This window comes from Haliaeetus leucocephalus, unplaced genomic scaffold (genome assembly GCF_000737465.1).
Source record: "Haliaeetus leucocephalus isolate CR32 unplaced genomic scaffold, Haliaeetus_leucocephalus-4.0 Scaffold741, whole genome shotgun sequence".
In the NCBI taxonomy this organism is placed as follows: domain Eukaryota; kingdom Metazoa; phylum Chordata; class Aves; order Accipitriformes; family Accipitridae; genus Haliaeetus; species Haliaeetus leucocephalus.
Window position 1 is genome coordinate 311,178 of NW_010973177.1, and position 18,298 is coordinate 329,475.

At 40.3% G+C, this 18,298-nt stretch overlaps 1 protein-coding gene across 1 annotated transcript; it reads left to right on the forward strand.

The window, feature by feature from the left end:
- The first annotated feature begins 61 nt into the window (after positions 1-61).
- SUCLG1 (succinate-CoA ligase, alpha subunit) lies at positions 62-17,266 on the forward strand. Its single transcript, XM_010580743.1, has 9 exons — positions 62-155; positions 8,276-8,379; positions 9,281-9,397; positions 9,918-10,130; positions 10,219-10,276; positions 12,592-12,675; positions 13,316-13,467; positions 13,960-14,148; positions 15,155-17,266. The coding sequence occupies exons 1-9, from the start codon at positions 104-106 to the stop codon at positions 15,179-15,181; spliced, it is 996 nt and encodes a 331-aa protein (XP_010579045.1). The 5' UTR covers positions 62-103; the 3' UTR covers positions 15,182-17,266.
- The last annotated feature ends 1,032 nt before the right edge of the window (positions 17,267-18,298 follow it).

The following is an 18,298-nucleotide window of genomic DNA, read 5'->3' on the forward strand; positions in this document are numbered from 1 at the left end:
GCAGTGCTCAGGCGCCGCGCAGGGCCCTCCCGCCCGCCGCTCTCCGCTCCGCTATCCGCTCCGCTCCGCTCCGCCGGGCCGCTGCCCTTTACCGAAGGGGACGATGTCTCACTGCAGCCGCGCCGCCGCCCGCCTCCTGGGCCGCTTCCTCCGCCGTGAGTACCGAACCGCCGCCGCGCGAACCCCCGGCGACGGGCCGCGGGGCCCTCCCCGCTGCCTGGCAACCGCTCTCCGCCGCGGCCTGCTTCGCCCGCGGCGCCCTTTCCCTAGTAGGGGCCGCGGGGCCTGAGGGAGGTGGGCCCGCCGCCGGGGCCCGGTCCTCCTCCTCCTCCTCTTCCTCTTCGTCCTCCTCTCCCTCCTCCTCCCGTCACTGGAGGGGAAAGGGGCCGGGCAAGGTCACCGCCTGTCCCCGGGGAGATCGGGTGCGGCGAGGAAACCCTTCTCCCTGGGTGTTTCCTGAGGCCGCTCGGCCTCAGGGCGGCAGGGCCGCGGTGGGAGCAGAGCGGTGTCCTCCGGGGGGGGGCAGCCCCTCTTCGGGAGCGTGAGGTGGGAGGGAAGAGGTCTCTCGGCGGAGGTGCGGGGCACGGGGCACGCGTGGCTGCGAGGAAAACCGTTTCCGAAAGTTAGGGGAAGTTTGGGGACTAAGCGTGGTCGGCCGCAGGGATGGGGACCCAGAAAAGCTGTTCTCTCCGTTGTAATCCCCCCCGGAAAGACTAAAAAAAGTCGGCAAGGCCTAGAGGAAGCTGATGGAGTTGGATCTAGTCACTTCGAGTCACCAGTGGTTTGGACTAGAGACCTCCTGAGGTCCCTGAATCATCCTGTGATTTCGACACAAGTCGGTAAAGTTGTTTTTGGTGTCAAGAGGAAGATTATTGGCCTTTAATTGTTGGAGAGCACAAGCAGTCTGAGACTAATACTTCAGCTTAAAAGTTTTTATATGTGTTGTTCTGAAGATCACAATAAAAAATAAAGTGCCTTTTTTTTTTCTTTCTTTCTTTTCACTGTGCTTTTTTTGTACAGTTAACACTGCATCCTCTACTGAAATCGGTATGGGTATGCCTAGGCACAAGAGCAGTTTCTTGGGATCTAAACTGAGGAATTGGTGCATTACTCTTGGTTCTTGCGGCTGAGAATGAATGGGCAGATGTAAACCTACCTTGTTTCACTGCACACAAAGTTTTTTTCTCTCAGGGTGTTGGTAACTTGCAGGTCAGGGTCTAGTAACGTGATCCCGCGACGTTTTAAGCTGGTCCGAGTTGTTCCTGTGGCACACCCGCTATCCTCTCAGGTATCCGTTCCTACCTCTTGTCCTCCATGAGGAGGAACAGAAAACTATTTTCTTACTGTACCCTTAATTTCTGCTAGTTCAGCTCTTTGAATTGGATCCCCTGAGCTCAGTGAGAATTGGTTCTGATGGAGGGGAACAGATGGGAATATAGCACCTCCAATTTAGCCTAATTTATACTCCCAGCAAAGCTACTCTTGGGTGCAGTTTTACGTGTTAAAAGCCCATGTTGTTCCCTTTACAAATAGCAGTAAGAGATTCAGGAAAGAGTGCTTAAAATGATTTTGGGGGGTAGAGGGGAAGAAGTGGTCTAAGCAGCTCAAGAAGTGTTCTGTTTGCAACAGTTCATGAAGTCCTTCAAACTAACTCCTGCAAGATGAAACAGTCCTTCACTGGAAACCTTTCTTCATTTGGTTTGATACTCTTTACAACATGTTAAAAGGCTGCTGAAACCTGAAATTCGGACTTTGTACATCCATTTTCAGTAACAAATAATTAACATCTGCTTCTCTCGGTGATTTAAAATCATGAGTTTCTACTGTGCTCTGTTGGAAAAGAGATGCAATATCTATTCTTGTTGGTGCATTGCTGAAGCAGACATGCAGGGTGTGTATCCGTAGGGATCAGTTCAGGAAGTTGTGAAAACATAGCATGAAATATATCAATGAATGGCAAGTGCTTGCTCAAAGTTCAGCTCAAAGCACTGTTTGTATATGGACAGAGTCAAGAAAGACCTGTGCTGGTCTATACCACACTTTGAAGAGAGTCTTTGTAGGCACCTTAACTGTGGTCGGAGTGTCAGGATTAGGGATCTTATGTTCTGGGCATGTTAGAAGGCTTTGGAGAGCTCTTAGATTAAAAGATTACAGTAAATTATGTGAGTAGCCCTGGCAAATAATTGCTGCAGAAATAACAATCCAAACTGAAGAATTCATTAGTTGTTTTTATGTCAACAGTGTGGAGGGAGGAAAGCTCATAAACCTTTAGCTGAACGTGTTTTTAGTGGAGTATACATGGGGAAAAACAGTTTGTTGGCTTATGAGAAATAGTTGATTTGTGCTGAGGAGAACACACTTGTTTCTTCAAGGGCCTGCAGTTTCACTGAGGTGCTTCACTTTGTTTCAGCTTCATAAATTCAGGAGAAAGCTTTTCTTTAAAATGCCATCGTGTATCCCGTGGCCCGCTATAGCCAGTAATGTCCATTGCAATGAGCGGGGATTTTGATTAGGAAAGAGATGTGTGTTGAAAGGACTGAAATTTTTCTGAACGTCATTTCCCACGAGTCCTAGTTTTGTTTTAAAGTGGTAGGTATAGTGTAGTCATTTAATCTGTCCTTTACAGCCTGATTAATTTAGTTAATTCCTCAACTCCTATACCATGTTTGTAGATTGGGGTTTCCATAATTAACAGGAATTTGGCAAGGGAAGGGTGAGAGAAGAGAGGCTGGGGAGTGATACCTAGAAATCCTCTGAGTGCATAATCCTCTTAAAAAAAGGAGTAAGATATTTTGAGCAATACCTCAACAGCGTGAAAAGGTCTTTGCCAATAAGAATCATCTTCTACTAATGTAACTGATATCTTTAAGGGTTAGTTCTGTAGATGGGTTTGGGGAGGGGAGAGAATTATCCAAATGTAATTGTGTGTGTGAGTATATACATACAGCCTGATAATGAAGACTAAAACCTAATAAAGAACTAGGGTGGGAAACTGTGTGTGGAGTATTCTTGTTAATATCAAGCTTCTAGTCAGTAAACTCTGAAATTTGCTGCAGCACTTTGGTCTTTGCCAAACTTTTTTTAATGTCTATGCTCTTCTGTAATGTAAGAAGCTGTCTAGAACTGTTTCTGTGCTGTCCTCTTCAGGCCATGCATTTGTAGGCAGAGGAAGGAGAAAGGAGATGATCATAAAAATGTACAAAATATTGAAATGATTTCTCAGAAACAAACTGAAGGTCTGTAACTGATAGAAAATAAGGGGTGGTGGTGGGATGTGTGTGTGGAAAAAAACCTTCTTAGCATTTTAAATAGTGCTCCTTTGTACTTAAATCCTTCCCCGAGTTTCCCCTGCACTGGCCTCTGTTTTCCCCATTTGTATTGGAGCCCGTATGATTTCTAAGGCTTTTTTCTTTCCTTATATAGGTAATAGAAAGGAAAAGGAATATTTTCTTTCATCTTCAAGTTCTCTGGCTATTTTAAGGAGTAATAGAGGAAGAATTTCACTTACTACTTTTCAGTCTTCTGGCAATGTAGGTACCTGCTCAGGTCCTTCTAGAAAGGAATTTCTGCTGTTTCACCTTGCTTTTACATTGTGCTCATTTTATGAGCACCCTCAGATGCTACCTTAGCTTCCAAACTTTATTTTTTTTGTCTGGGATAAATGTAGGTAAGGGGGAGGCACTTTGATTGGATTCCTGTCCATAGCTCTAGGAAATCTTGCAAGAAGTCTTGAAAATAACAGCTCTTCAGCTTAGTATAGTTTGAGTGAGGAAGAGATTAAGCCCTTAGTATCCGTACTGTCAGCTGGCTTGCACAACCCAAATAAGCTGGGCAAATGTGGCTTGGGTTGTATCGTTTTAAGCGAGATTTGTGCTTGGGAGGTGTTGCTGCTCAAGGAGTGCCTGAAAGCTCGTGTAAACAGTATTTACATTCCATGTGTGCTTTAAAATACCTTGCAAGTGGGTCAGTTTTCTTTTTAACGTGTAAATTCATGTTTGGACTTCATGATAAATAGTAGGGTGTATTTCTAGAAAGGCTTGTTAATTGTAATACACAAGTGAGCTTAAAGCCCTGCTCGAGGCTACAGATGGTGAGTTTTCTTTTAAGAAGTAAATGTAGCTGGGTTTTCCTGTTACTTGAACTGCAGTGAGTTCTGGCCTCTGCCCAGCGGCGTGTGTGTTGGAATTAACTCTGTCCCTTAGTTTCTAGTAACGTTTCTTTACTGTAAAACAACTTATGTTTTATATACAGGCTTATACCCCTCTGCTAAATTTAGATCTTACTTTTCAAATCTATCCGGGGACAGCAGGGTTTTGGTATTTGAGCACTTTTCATAACTACTTGGTCGTCCTGTACAATGGACTAAAATAGGTTCTTGCCACAGTATGTCTCTTTTTAGCTATGCAGAAGCTAAAGTACTGGAAAGCCAAAATAAATGCATCTTGTTATTTGTATAACTTTTTTTTTTTTTTTTTTTTTTAAACCACAGGCTATGCAAAACAGAACAGGGATGGGGCAGAAATGAAAGCATTGCCTGGGAAAGATTATCCAGTTTCTTATTTTGTTTTCAATAGTCTTTTCCAAAGGTCTATTACGGGCCCTTGCTGGACACAGCAATGCTATGTTAGAACTCTGATTTGACAAAATACAGTATTTCCACTGTGCTTTTGGTAAGATTTGGATTTGGTAAGACTTGTCCTTACGCTCTAGGATGTCATCTGGAGCCTGTACCTTTGTAACTTGGCCTGTAATTTAGACGTGTGCATTAAAATATCATCACCAATGAGTTTGGCTTTTACTGGTTCACGGCTGAAGAGCAGACTTTCTTTTTATTTTTTTATTTCTTTTTTCCTCCTGTATTCTTGAAGCAGCATGCTTTTACACGTGGGCACCCTAATTTGTTCTAGTAAAACTAATTGCCTGAGTGGGCGTTGGAAGTTGTGAAGCAGTATGAGCTGGTGAATGAAGGTCCTGAGTGGAAACTGAGACTTGGATTCTCTTTCTGACTCTTACCTGCTGTGAACTTAGGCATGCCATTTCCATTTTCCACCTGTTTCCTTCTCATTTTATATCTGTCTTAACTATTTAAATTGGCAGCTGTTTGTACCCGGGAGTTGCTGTTTGTGCCATGTATAGCAGAACCTCATCTTGACCGACGCACCTGCTGCTCCTACTGTGCTGATAACTGGGGCAAACTTTTCTGCTTCAGACAGGGCCATGGACAGAAATATAGAACTGTATCATGTCAGTTTAAATACCCCCCAAAACTCAGACTCATCCATCCCAGAATGTGCAAGGTGACTTTTTTTTTTCCAATTTCTTCAAAAATGTATCGCTCCCCAGACGTCCCCATGCTAAGCTGCCTCTCTCTGAGGACAGCAAATGGCTTAAGCCTATAGCCAGACTTTTTTGAACCAGCTGTATTTTCTCTGAACCAGGGCTCTTCAGTAATGTAAGAAGCACATACAGTTTTCAAGAGTAAATCCATACAAAGCGTGGAATTTAAGCTGTCTTTTAGTTATCAGGGCCTAAATTTTTTTTTTTTTTTTTTGTACTTTGATAGCTTGGAAAATGCTCGAAAGCTTCTTATCCTTGAAAAATATATCTATACAGTCTTCTCAAACTGAGAATTGACAAACTTAAGCTTTCAAAACCATTTTTTTGCAAGGTTATAAATATCTGAAAATAGATATGGAATGGACAGCTGAACTGGGACTGTAGAATTGCTTTTATGGTATAGAGAAAGCAGTGACTATTTGTCAATTTTTTTTTTTTTTTATAAGAATACTGAAATCACTGTGTGTGTGCTGTGTGTCTGGCAAGCTGCCCTCTCTTATTTTGCAGATGGATTTGTCGGTGTTGTAGCACAGACAATATGTGTAAAGCTCAGATGTGAATTAGTTTAGTGTTGCCTGTTTATTCTTTACCCTTGCAGGCCCATCAGAGGGCTTGCCGAACATGCACTCCCATACTTCTGGAAGTCCAGACCATTCTCCACAAGGCATTGCTGGTGGTAGGTCTTGACCGTAACAGCTTCTTCACAGGGCGATCGTCCTCTGCTTTTCTGAAGGTTGGGTTTCACCCAGTCGTATCCCGTGCCTGCGAGGGATTGCCTGAATGGCTGGGATCAGGTAGACTGATGCCCTGTTCTCCTCACCAGCAGGCCAGCTGTTTCTCTGCTCATTTTGTCTCTCCTTTGCTGGAGGCAGGCTGCTGTTTGCCAGTTGTGCGTTTGAGTGACTTGGTGTGGCAGGTCGGGTACAGCCTGCAGGGTGTTGCAGCCTTGCCTAGGAAGGCTAAGCTGTTGGCCAAGTATGAAGACCATACTGTGCTGTCTTCTGTAGCTTTGGCACCGAACAGCAAGACGTTTCTCTACCCTTCCACAGACAGCCTAGTAACCCTATTCATGAAATCTTAGCTTCAGATGTATTTTGTGCATTACTGCTTTGTGTTTCTTTCTGGTGTAACAAGTTCTGTAACAGTATTTGTGGATAAAGATGTGGTTTAGGTTAAAACCCTGCAGGTCAGTAAGCTGACATGTACTTTTACCACTTTTCTTACAAGTTTACTGCATGCTAGTCTGTACGTTTCTTTTTAAAATCTAGCTGGATTTTACTTGATGTTGGTCTGAAGATGAGGTGCTGCCACAGCTCCTTAGGGAACGGCAGGAGGTGGTTGGAGTTGAAGTCCTGTGTTTCTGTCAGCACTTTTTAAGAACAGAGTAAGAACTTTAGATTTAGCAATAGTAATGATGTCTGTAGGCTTCTTCTGGCATGGCTTTATTTTTCTTCTCACATTTTTGAATGGAAGTAAAGCATAAAAGCAGTGTATCACTAAAATTTAGTTGGCAAAAGTACTTGTGAAAGAGTCCTACGTAGCTCTATGATAGAAATGTGTATATACATGGATCTTAAATTTTCTGCACTTTTTTTGTACCCCATAGAAATAGTGTTATTACAAGACAATAATACATCTTCATAAATTCTGTGCATTAGCAGTTTATATTGAAGAATCCCTTTTTCCTTTTTTCCACTTAATAGCTTTTACTTCCTTCCTAAAAATAGAAAAAGAAAAAAAAAAAAAATCCCTCCCTTCTTCAGGCATGCCTCAGTAAATAAGTATGTGGAACATTCCAGGGGCCATGATTCAGGACCTCTTATTTTTGTTTCAACTTCACTTTTTACTTCCTCAAATCCTAAGTGGTAAAGTGTTAAAAGAGCTAAAGAGCTATATAGTAACATACCGGTGTCAGTTTCTGTATTAAGATTGTACCCTCCCTTATTCACTCTAAGCACAAAATACGGTTTTTATCTGAAACACAGGGCATAAATTGGTTCTGATCCCATCAAAGCTCTGGTATTTGAAAAAAAGCATATGGTAATGAATATAGGCAATGTGTGTATCCTTTTCATACCAGAAGACCTCTTTTTCCTCCTCATCTCAAGCTTTCTTGCATGGTAGCATTCTGTGCATTTCTGTTTTAATAATTTGATGTCAACACATCTTTCCCTTCAGCAGAGATGCAGTTGTTCTCCTTGTCTTTTTGATACCAGCATGCACTATGCTGTTTTTCTTTAGTTGTGTTGTTTTGTTTTTTCAGTACCAGAGTTGTGAGAACTAAATTGAAAATCTTTCTAGTGGAGTATCTGGAGAGCTGTATTTCCTCACGAGCCCAAGCGCATTTCGAGCAGCGATGCCTGGGCTCTCGTAGCTAGGCATCTTTTGGAAAAAGGTCTCTTGCTGTATGTCTTGCTTGGCATTAGGTTTCACCTGGGCTGAGGAACCATCGACCCTTCAGTATCTCTCATTGTCTAGTACGGACTGTGCTATGTTCACAGGAGGTATAACATAGCACCTATGTTGTAACAGCCTCTGGGATATCGGGATTTTTAGTTCTGCTTTGTCACTTTGCAGAATTTCTTAGAGGACAGAGACATATTCATTTGCAAATGAAAATAGTGGTTAAGATGTTGTTTCTGTCTGTTGTTTGCCATGAGGAATTCTGATATTAAATACTCAATATGAGAAATACCTAGCCTGACTCCTAGCAAACTGAGTAATCACACTGACGGAGTGAACCACAAGTGTTTAATGTCTTGGAATGACAAGTACTAATTACAGCTTTCAGAGCTACTTTTGAAAACATGACCTACTGGATCAATTAATCTTTTGATATAAGCATTAATATATATGCACTTACTTGGACGTTTCTTGACTTGGAGTCTAACAAAGCGGTGGATTAATGGTTTGTGCTCTCTTTTCTTTTTTTCTGTAGTGCAACAGAATGGAGTACGACACTGCTCCTACTCAGCATCAAGGAAAAACCTGTATATTAACAAAAATACAAAGGTTATCTGTCAGGGTTTTACAGGCAAACAGGTACGTATATGAACTATTTCTTCTATCACCCTTTCAGTTCAGAAAGTTAGTTGGCCAAAAACCATAATAATGTATAAAAAGGATTATATACTGGCTTTGTCTGTGTTGATAGGAAGCTGGACTTCATGATCAGGAAGGTCCCTTCAGCACTGTAGTTTCCTCTCTTTGGTCCAAATAGACTTTTTTTTTTTCTTAAATTCGATAGACTAGATTTTTTTTTTCAGTTGTGCAGAAGCTTAAAACTTGTTTTGAGTCATCTCTATTATATTACTTTTGATTTTTGTTATTAGTTTTGGTCTTAAGCGGGCCTTTTTATTGTATACAACTGAAAGGGTTTTTTAGTAAAGGGAGACGTGCAAAAAAACTACAAAAACCTTACTATTTTAGAAGTGCTTCTTTCACAAATGCTTTTGAATGTCAGTGCTTATGAATTAAATTTCTGTTTTTATTTCAGGATATTTAATAATTTTCTCACATTCACTCTTTTACACATTTGCAAGGGGCGAAGACTGCTTTTGCTAAAACTATCAGCTAGTCATGGATGAGAATGCTAATTTCTTCTATTTCATTATAGTGTCTGTCATCTGCCAGACTTGATGTGGAAAATAAAATGTGTCTGCAATGTTTGCAGGTGTATTAGCACCACACGACAAAATATCCTTTAGTGTGCAACCACAGTGCTCTGATTTAAAAGAAGCAGCATAGCATATTCTGAATGCATCTAAAAGATGTTGATGCACTCTTCAAAATAGCTGATTGTATATATGTAGTGAAAACTTCCCTTCTCATTGTAAATTTAAGTACCATAAATTGCCTTCAGAATTACAGATAACATCAACTTTTTTGGGGTCATTTTATTTGCTATTACATGCCTTTTAATACTTATTTTTCTCTCTCATAGGGCACCTTTCACAGCCAGCAGGCGTTGGACTATGGCACCAATCTAGTTGGAGGAATTTCTCCAGGGAAAGGGGGACAAACTCATCTGGGTCTACCTGTGTTTAATTCTGTGAAGGAGGTAATTTGCAGCAGTGACTGGAGGGCAGACAATTTAATGCTGCTGCTCCTTATTCCATTGCTCACGCTGAAGAAACAAACACTTGAGCCACGGATGTCACTGTGCAAGGAGTGAAATAGAAGCCTTGTAAAAGAGGGAGCATTCTGTGTGGTCAACCATGAGTTTGGCTTCCACTGTGAAGTGCACAGGGTCTGGATACACTTACTTTATGCATGCAACTAGTTTCTGATTGATTCTGGTGTGTATGATGAATTTTTAGCAAACTATTATCTGAGGGTATTTATGATGGTGTTCATGGGGCAGATCCTTTCCAGACAGTGGTTAGTTCTCAGTTCCCTCGTTGTGCTGCATGTGTCTCATCTTTAGTGAATTTAACACTTGCTTTGATGATAGTAAATTAATACATCTACATTTACTTCATTTATGCCTGTGAATGGACATATTTTAAATGACTAGTGGTCAAATGTTCTCTTCACCCCCACTAAATACTTGATATCTTTTTTTGTTACGTCCATTGTAGGCCAAAGAACAAACTGGTGCTTCTGCCACTGTTATATATGTACCTCCTCCATTTGCTGCTGGTGCGATCAATGAAGCAATTGATGCAGAAATGCCGTTAGTTGTATGCATTACTGAAGGTATTCCCCAGCAGGACATGGTTCGGGTTAAACACAGACTGCTTCGGCAGGATAAGACTCGACTAGTAGGCCCGAACTGCCCTGGAGTCATCAATGTAAGTGACTTCTGGATTTGTTCCAAGGCTGAACCATTCTTAGTGATGGTTTGAATGTTCCATCTGACTTCTCCTGCTCTTTCCTTAGCCTGGAGAATGTAAAATTGGTATCATGCCTGGTCACATTCACAAGAAGGGAAGAATTGGTGAGTTTTTGAATATTTATGCGTCATCTAAAACTAAAGTTTGGTACTTTAGTTTTCTTACTCATGAGGCTAGTCACATCCTGCCCTGAAGACAGTTGACATGCTGTACAACAGCTTGTCTGTCCTTCAGTTTGTAAGTGAACTTTGCCATTATCAGTTCTGAAGGCCAAAATCAGTCAGTCTACCATAACAGACACTGAGTACTGATGGTAGAGGCAAAGCAGTTGGAAGTTTCCTTAGGTAATGTGGTTGACTTAGTTTCCTTAACACTCTCCTTTGAGGGTATCTCTATTTATCTTGGGATTTGAGAGCACTAAGTTCTCCAGCTCTATTCCCTCCAACAGTTGGCTCCTGAGGACTAGGATCCCACACCTATAGTGAGCTCAGTATTATAGCAAAGAGAAGAGATTGCAGGCAAGTTTATAACATGATAATTTAGACAACTGTCCCATGGCGAATGGAAGTGACAAATAGACCGACTTCTCAGACAGTGGAATTAAGGTCAGAAAGGCAGTGACTTGTTCATATGTTAGTTACGCAGCCTGTTGCTCTTGTCCTGAGTTCTGTTGGTTCCTTGTTCTAAACTTTAGAAATAACAACTTGATTATTTCTAAAATAATGCCTTTCAGGAGCTATAAAGAAAATTCTTCCAACATACACGTTCATACTTAAATAGAGCTTCAGAAACATTGTTGTAGACGGCATACACTGCTGTTATCTGTCAGTGGGGTAACCAGTTTAACTGGAGCACAGTACCCTTCGCAACGTTACCATTTTTTTTGATGAAAAGTGTGTTTACTGTGGGGAAAACCTGTTCAGTGCTCTTGAACTATGTGGACTCTGCAGTTTTCTAGCACAAGAAACTATCTCTGCTATTTAACCACTTCTGACTTGAGAATAAGCTGTACTTAGGGAATGCTGGAGGATGCGTTAACACTCGTGTTACACCTCCAGCTTTCAGAAGTACCTATAAACCTGGAACTGAAAAATCAGATGACTGCAATTATGCCCTTTGTAGATGCCATTAAGACATTGCTCTATGACTGTAAAAGGTAACATCAACCAATGTAGCCCTGAGCTCCCTTCTGATCAAAGTTCTGTTAAGATTTTCTAAATATCTATACGAAATGTCTTGTAGTCCCAAGGTACTAGAATCTGAATGCAAGGCACATCAAATGCATGAATCCAGTTGCCCCACCGTTGCTGCAAATGTTTTCAACAGTGAACCAAGGATCAGGGAATGAGAATGTAACTTTGCCATCCTCCCAGCTTCATCTAACACTTATGACCTTTGGTGATATGCTCCCCAGCTTTCTATTACTGTGAGGCATCCAAGAATCAGTTGATAATTTTGGGATGCAAGCTATAAAAATAGCCACAGTCTTTGGACCTTTATTTGTAGCTTCTCTGATGCAATCTGATCTTAATAGTAAACAGGAAGCTCTTTGCAAACATAGCAAGAAAAAAAACCTTTGCTAGTAGACATGTGAGCTGTCCAACAGTATAAACAGTTAATAAAACGAAAGTTGTTAGTCTAGTGGTGTATTTTTTCCTCTGTTCATGCAATGTACTTACTATATTCCTTGTTGGATGGCTTGAAGTAGATGGAAGATGATGTCTGTTTTTCCTGGAAACCTTCCCTCTGTAGTATTAACAGAAATCTTGACTTGGAAAAATGAACAAAAAAACCTTGCAAATATTTTGCCCCTGATTTAGGCTCTGTATTACCTTCCATCCTGAGTTTAAAACTAGGGTTATGGTCTCTACTAATATTGCAATGTAAATGCTGAATGTGTGTTGTAGAGCGGTGAGCTGCAGCAACAAATACCATAATGGTGATAACTTGCATTTGTGCAGCATATTTCTGTTCTGGAGGATCTCTCATGTTCCTGGCCATGCTGGAGATGTGATAATACCAAATTCTTTTGTTAACTGTTGAGATGCAACTGTGTTTCAAGTTCAGTGCATCAGCTACTAGCATACAAGACAAGAAGTATATTCTTATATTTCGTCTTCTATTTCATTTTCAGTTTTCTTTCTTGGTAAAGCTATAGCATGAGGAATGCTGTCTCAGTCAATATTACTGACTTTCTGGGCAGGTTTAGTCTTGACAATTAAGTGTCAAAAAGTGACAATGAAGAAATAGTACGGATAGAATCTGATACAGAGTTTTCATGTTTTGGCAAGGATAGCTGGAAAACCTGGCATCTCATGTTTGGTTTATTGAGGTGATTTTCATGTATATATGGACAGCTGCCTCTAGTCATGCGCTTAGCTATGTTAGTGTTAAGGTTATCTCCTTTTCTTTCCTAAAGGTATTGTGTCAAGATCTGGAACCCTGACGTACGAAGCTGTTCATCAGACAACGCAAGTTGGATTGGGGCAGTCTTTCTGCATTGGTAGGTTTCCTCAGAAACAGCCTATTGCACCTATACTAATCTGTTGGTTTTTTGTTTGTTTTTTTAACAAGAAGAAATCCAAAGTGATTTCTTTTTGCAAGCATAGAAGTTGCTGAATGGCAATTATGTTGAGAAATGAGATCCCTATGTGCTGTGAAGAGTATAACCCTTCTCTATTATCATTTCCACATCAGCTTTAAAAAAGCCTAAAACCCAGCTTTGAACAGAGGACTGCCAGCAAATACGATGTCAATTTGAAAACACATTTTCCTGAGAAGTTTGTTATTACAAAGGGATAGGGCATTCTTAGACACTTAGTTGGGTATGTTAAGTAAATTCAGTTTTCTTACAGCAAAATTCTAGAGCTGGGGTCTTGGTACTGCTGTGTCTTATACAAAGCCTCTGTATAAGGCATAGTATTTTGTTTATGGTTTGAAAGGTGATTATACAGATATCAAAGCTTTCTGTAAATTGTGGGGGAGATATTTGGAGCAGGAATTTGGGAAGAGACTTCAGAGCTGCCCCTCTTACAAGCCTTTGGGAATGTTCTTCCTGCTGAAATTTACTTTGAAACTTTCACTGTAAATGCAGTATCATTATCTTGAGTTAGGTTTTTTTTTTTGTTTTAATTTTTTTTCAGGGATTGGAGGTGATCCCTTCAATGGAACTAATTTTATTGACTGCCTTGATGTCTTCTTGAAGGATCCTCATACTGAGGGGATCATATTGATTGGGGAAATTGGAGGAAATGCTGAAGAAGATGCAGCAGCATTTTTGAAAGAAAATAATACTGTAAGTCTTAAACAGCTTGCTTCCAGACACCTTGGTAGTTAGCCATCTTCTTTTGCCATGTCAAGGAAAACTCAGTTCAATCTCTAATCTTTATTTACAAAAAAACCCCAAACAGTCATACTTTTATTAAAAAGAGACAGAGTTGAAATTAGGAGCTTTATACAGATTAAATCTAACTGGAGAGCAGTGTCAACTTTAGATTTTTAGTCCTGTAATGATCTTTGTAGTGAACATTCTGTTTTTTGTAATATACATGACTCTGTAGAGAGATGTTTTAAAGTTTCTGATTGCTTCTGGTTTATGATGCTTATCAGGAGAAAAAGTATTCCACGCTTTTCAGACTCTTGGTTGCATGTTGTCTGAGGTTTCTAGATGTTTAATATCTTTGCCTGGCTAGTTGATGTTTAAAAAAAAAAATAAAAATCTGCCATCTGGCATTGCTTTTCATCTTACCCTTCCCCATGTAACACAGTATTTTTTCTTTCTTCACAGGGTCCAAATGCCAAGCCGGTAGTGTCATTCATAGCTGGTCTGACTGCTCCTCCAGGCAGGCGGATGGGTCATGCCGGAGCAATCATTGCTGGGGGAAAGGGTGGAGCTAAAGAGAAGATAGCGGCTCTTCAGAGCGCTGGAGTTGTTGTCAGCATGTCTCCTGCTCAGCTAGGTAGCACCATCTACAAGGTTCGTTGCTCAGAAATTGGTATACATACTCATCCACAGCAAGAAGCTACTTCTGAGGGAATATGAGTTGGGAGTACATCTGTTACCCAAATATTCTGTTGCTCTGAACTTGGTTAAACATAAGAACTCTATAGGCGGAAGGAGCTGCAGTTATTACCTAGGTAATACGTGCATGTAATTTTATATAATATTGCCTTTATAGAAAATAAACACAGCGAAATAGAGATGACTTCTGCTTTCAAGTGTAGCAACTTGTTGAATTGTGTTTTGTGGATGCAAAGAACCTGAATTAATTTAAAATATGAAAACATTCTTTGAAAGTAGGATATTTGAGGAAGGAAAGCCTTGGCATACAGGTCTATCTATTTAAGGTACTAATTCAGAATTACGGTTGAATGCATACAGCTGAAAAACTTATGTATGGAATAGGATTATTTGCATTTTTCTTAATTCATATCCAGAAAAAGGCATTGCTTCACAGCTAGAGGAAATGCATAATTCAGCTGTGCTAGGTATTTTTTTTTTTCCTGTGGTGACCCTATAGTATAGCATCTTCACAGGCTGCTGTGGGATTCTTCCCTTCTTCTGTTGTGTTTTTTCATTTACTAAAGTGAAAATCTTGACTTCATTGCTTCTTTGGCTCGAATCCTTTACTGTAAGGATTCTACTGCAGTCCTTGTACAGAATTAAGTGGTTTTGAAGTCTGTTATGCTATGGCTGGGAGCAAAATGATTCCTTGACAGCATTGCAATCTGAATGTAGTGCACTGACTGCAGTCTAGCACTGCTGTTTTTTCATAGCTGGTTTGTTAATGTGAGGTGGGAGAATACTTATTCTCCTTTCCCCTATCTTGCACACATTATGCATTGTATATTTTAATTTTTAATTCCAGTTTTTAATTCCTAAAATCAGATTTGCTAAGATAAATATGAAGTAATTTAAATTAAATAGTAATAGAAGCATTTTCTTTTTTTCCCCACTGGTAATGTCTGTGTGCTATTTGCAGGAGTTTGAGAAAAGAAAATTGCTGTAAGAGAAGACGCTTTGGAATACTGTCTCCAAAACATCAGTGCAGCACCTGACCTCCGCTTATCTTTTGTCTGCTACTCTTCAGTTGCCCAAATGACTGACACTGGTCTATGAATTTGACTTGGAAGCCATAAACCTCCTGGCTAGACCTGTTTTGATGTCTCCTTGGTTCAGACATGACCACCTCATTGTAAATCACAGAAATTAATAAATCTACTACTAAATCTGAGTCATCTTTTGAATTCCTGAAGCAGAGCCATTTCTTCAATCATCATAAACAAAATAATCTTTTGTAACTTAAGCACTGCCCATTTTTAAGGTAAAGTTGCTTATAGAGATGCTTTTAAGGATCAAGGCACTGACTTTATGCACATATCACACTTTGCTTTATTTTTAAAAAATCCAGTCTTGTGTGTTCGTTCCTGGCAAGTACGTTTGAACAATAGGCCAAAGTTTCCGTCCATTAAACCAAAGCTGCTGGATCTGAAGGGTTTGCTTGTTGATCCATGTAGCTGGATATGCCTGAAGTCCAGACTTTCTTTTTGAGGCTGATGAGCCTTGACGTGACTACACATGCACAGTGTAGTTGTCTACTGGCAAGGAATTCTGTTTGTTGTTTGGAGAGATGGAATTTTTATTCACTAAAATGAATCTAATTTCACATGCGAATATATATTCAAAATTGTCTGTAACTATGAAAATGATTTGTTCTTTAGCTTACATTACCTTAATTTCCTCTTTATCTTAACTAGGATTGCATTGCTTGTGTGTTCTGAAATCCTAATAACATTGGGACATAATGGAGGAGAATTACTGTTCTCTGGAAAAGAATATAATAAGGTAACTTTCTTGTTAACCACTCCCAGCACTGTAATGGAAAGCCTTTTTTTTACTTTGGAAATAGCCCAAGCACTGTGCCTATAAATGAATGTTACAAGTTTTATCAGGATGGACTAAAACCAAGATTGCTCTCTTCATATAGAGGACTGAAAGTTCATGTAACGTGGCACTTGTCTAAAGATAACCTTGTGTTCCATAAACGTGCTGTTACGAAAACTTGTGTTGTTATTTGTTTAAAACTCTTCTTAGTTTTCTTCCTGAAATGCCTGTGGAATTTCTCTTCCTAATGCAAGCAGTAGGCAAGTATCTTGATACTGACATTTACAGTTCCTAGACCTAAGCCCTGATGAAATGCATAAAAGGACAGGTCATATCTCCACTGCACTGAATGTGTATTAATACGCTTCATATATGGTCAGGCATCAGTCAGATGATACAGGCCATAGGACACAGAGACCAGATGCTGTATTGTTCACCTTGGTATGATTTACTAAAATGAACCTGACAACCTGTCACTAGACGGCTGAAAGCAGTATTGAGTGGTAAATCATTTGATAAAGCCTATGACAACAGATAGGAATTTTCTTACTAGATCTGCTCAGTTTTCTGGTGGTGCCTGATTTAATGCGGAGCAAAAAGACCGAACGGTGCCCTTTAACTAGAGAAATACCAGTGCTAACATGTCTCAGTCTGTGTAAGAGTGCAATTCTTCACCAATGAATGTCAGGTTATTGCAGCCTGTCGTCTTATGAGCCTGCTAATCAAAGTAACTCATCATAGTGGTGGGCTTCTCCACAACATGTCTTTTGAGATGGGTAATGCTTCTTGGTGAACTGCCTGAATTTCATCATTGCCACCAGTGTTATAACAGATGACCTTCCAGGACAGCTGAGGTGTAGTAAGTTTGCTGCTAGGGATTGCTCTGTGGAAGCTCTTTTAGAGGCACCAGCTATTGAAGAAGGCGGCCACAAACTCCAATGACTGTTGTCCCCTGAGAAAGTGTTTCCTTGTATCTTGAAATTTGAGGATGGGTTTAAAAATGTGACCTTGATTCTAATGTTTGCAGCAGTCATCTGGTGCTGCGCCTTAATAGCTGCCTGGTTCTGTTCCAACCTGGGGAAGCAGTCTGTGTTAGCCTGGAGCTGACCGTCACTTAAGGATGGGGAAGAAACTTGACCTTGCCTGATAGAAAGGCTTAGTTTTCGCAGTTTTCTCTTGCTGCCTGAAAATGTGCACTTGACAAATACCATCAGAGCCTCTTGCATTGCTGATGACCATGTCTCTTTGAAAAACGTGTTCACATCTGTTTAATACCATATGTACTTGTGAATAAATATTTTGAGTAATCCAATTTGGGAAATGGTTCATTTTTTTTTTTTAAAGGTAAAAGTTAATTTAGGGTTGAGCCTTACACCTGTTGCTAATTTATAACTTAGTAAGTAGTTTTTATGTGCAAGAGAAACATTGCTAATGTTACTGTTTGAGTTCTCACTAAGGTTTATGAAATAGTCCTTTTTTTCCTTGATCTAGACTTGGCAATGGTGTCTGCCCAGAAATCACTTGCACTTTTGAGGCATAAATTCTAGATGTTCATTTTGGGCAGGGAAATTCATTGCCACGCTGATATTCTTGAACAAAGAGAAGAGGATGTAGATCCTCCTAATGCTTTTTTTTCTCTTACAGGGCAGTATCTGTCTTTGAATGGTACCTAACACTCTCACTAGTAGGTGCTCCTTGAGTTTGATGATGGTAATAATCTTTTTGAGGTTGGTTAGAGAGGTCTGCCACACCTAATGAATACGTCGCCTTTTGTGTTTTTTAAAATGTATTCATGCCTGATTTTTTTTCTGCTGTGTTTATGCTGTTTTCAGGATGTATGTTTTGTTATGTAGTATTTTGGGGGAAGACAGTGGTGAGTTACTCTCTGTACCTTTGTACTTAAAATGATGCTCTGACGTGAGATTCTAGCAAGGGGATTTCTTAAGTTTCACTTTATTGAAGCTCACCAATTAAAACAAAACATTGATGCCAATTCATTTGGTCAAATAAGGTCTCTTTTGTGCACTGGGGATGGGGAGGAAAGGAGAGGCTGCCGAAAGTTGGCCAGCTCTATACTCCACTGTCAAGATGTTCTTAAAACTGTATGGGATTATCGAGATGTCTAGTGGTGGATTTCTCAATAGCTATTGTCATAGTTTCTGAAGTTGACCACAGCTCTTCAAGCTGTCCCATTTTTTGGATGTGCTACTTTATCTTCTTCCTTACCTGCTTCCTTTTGTGG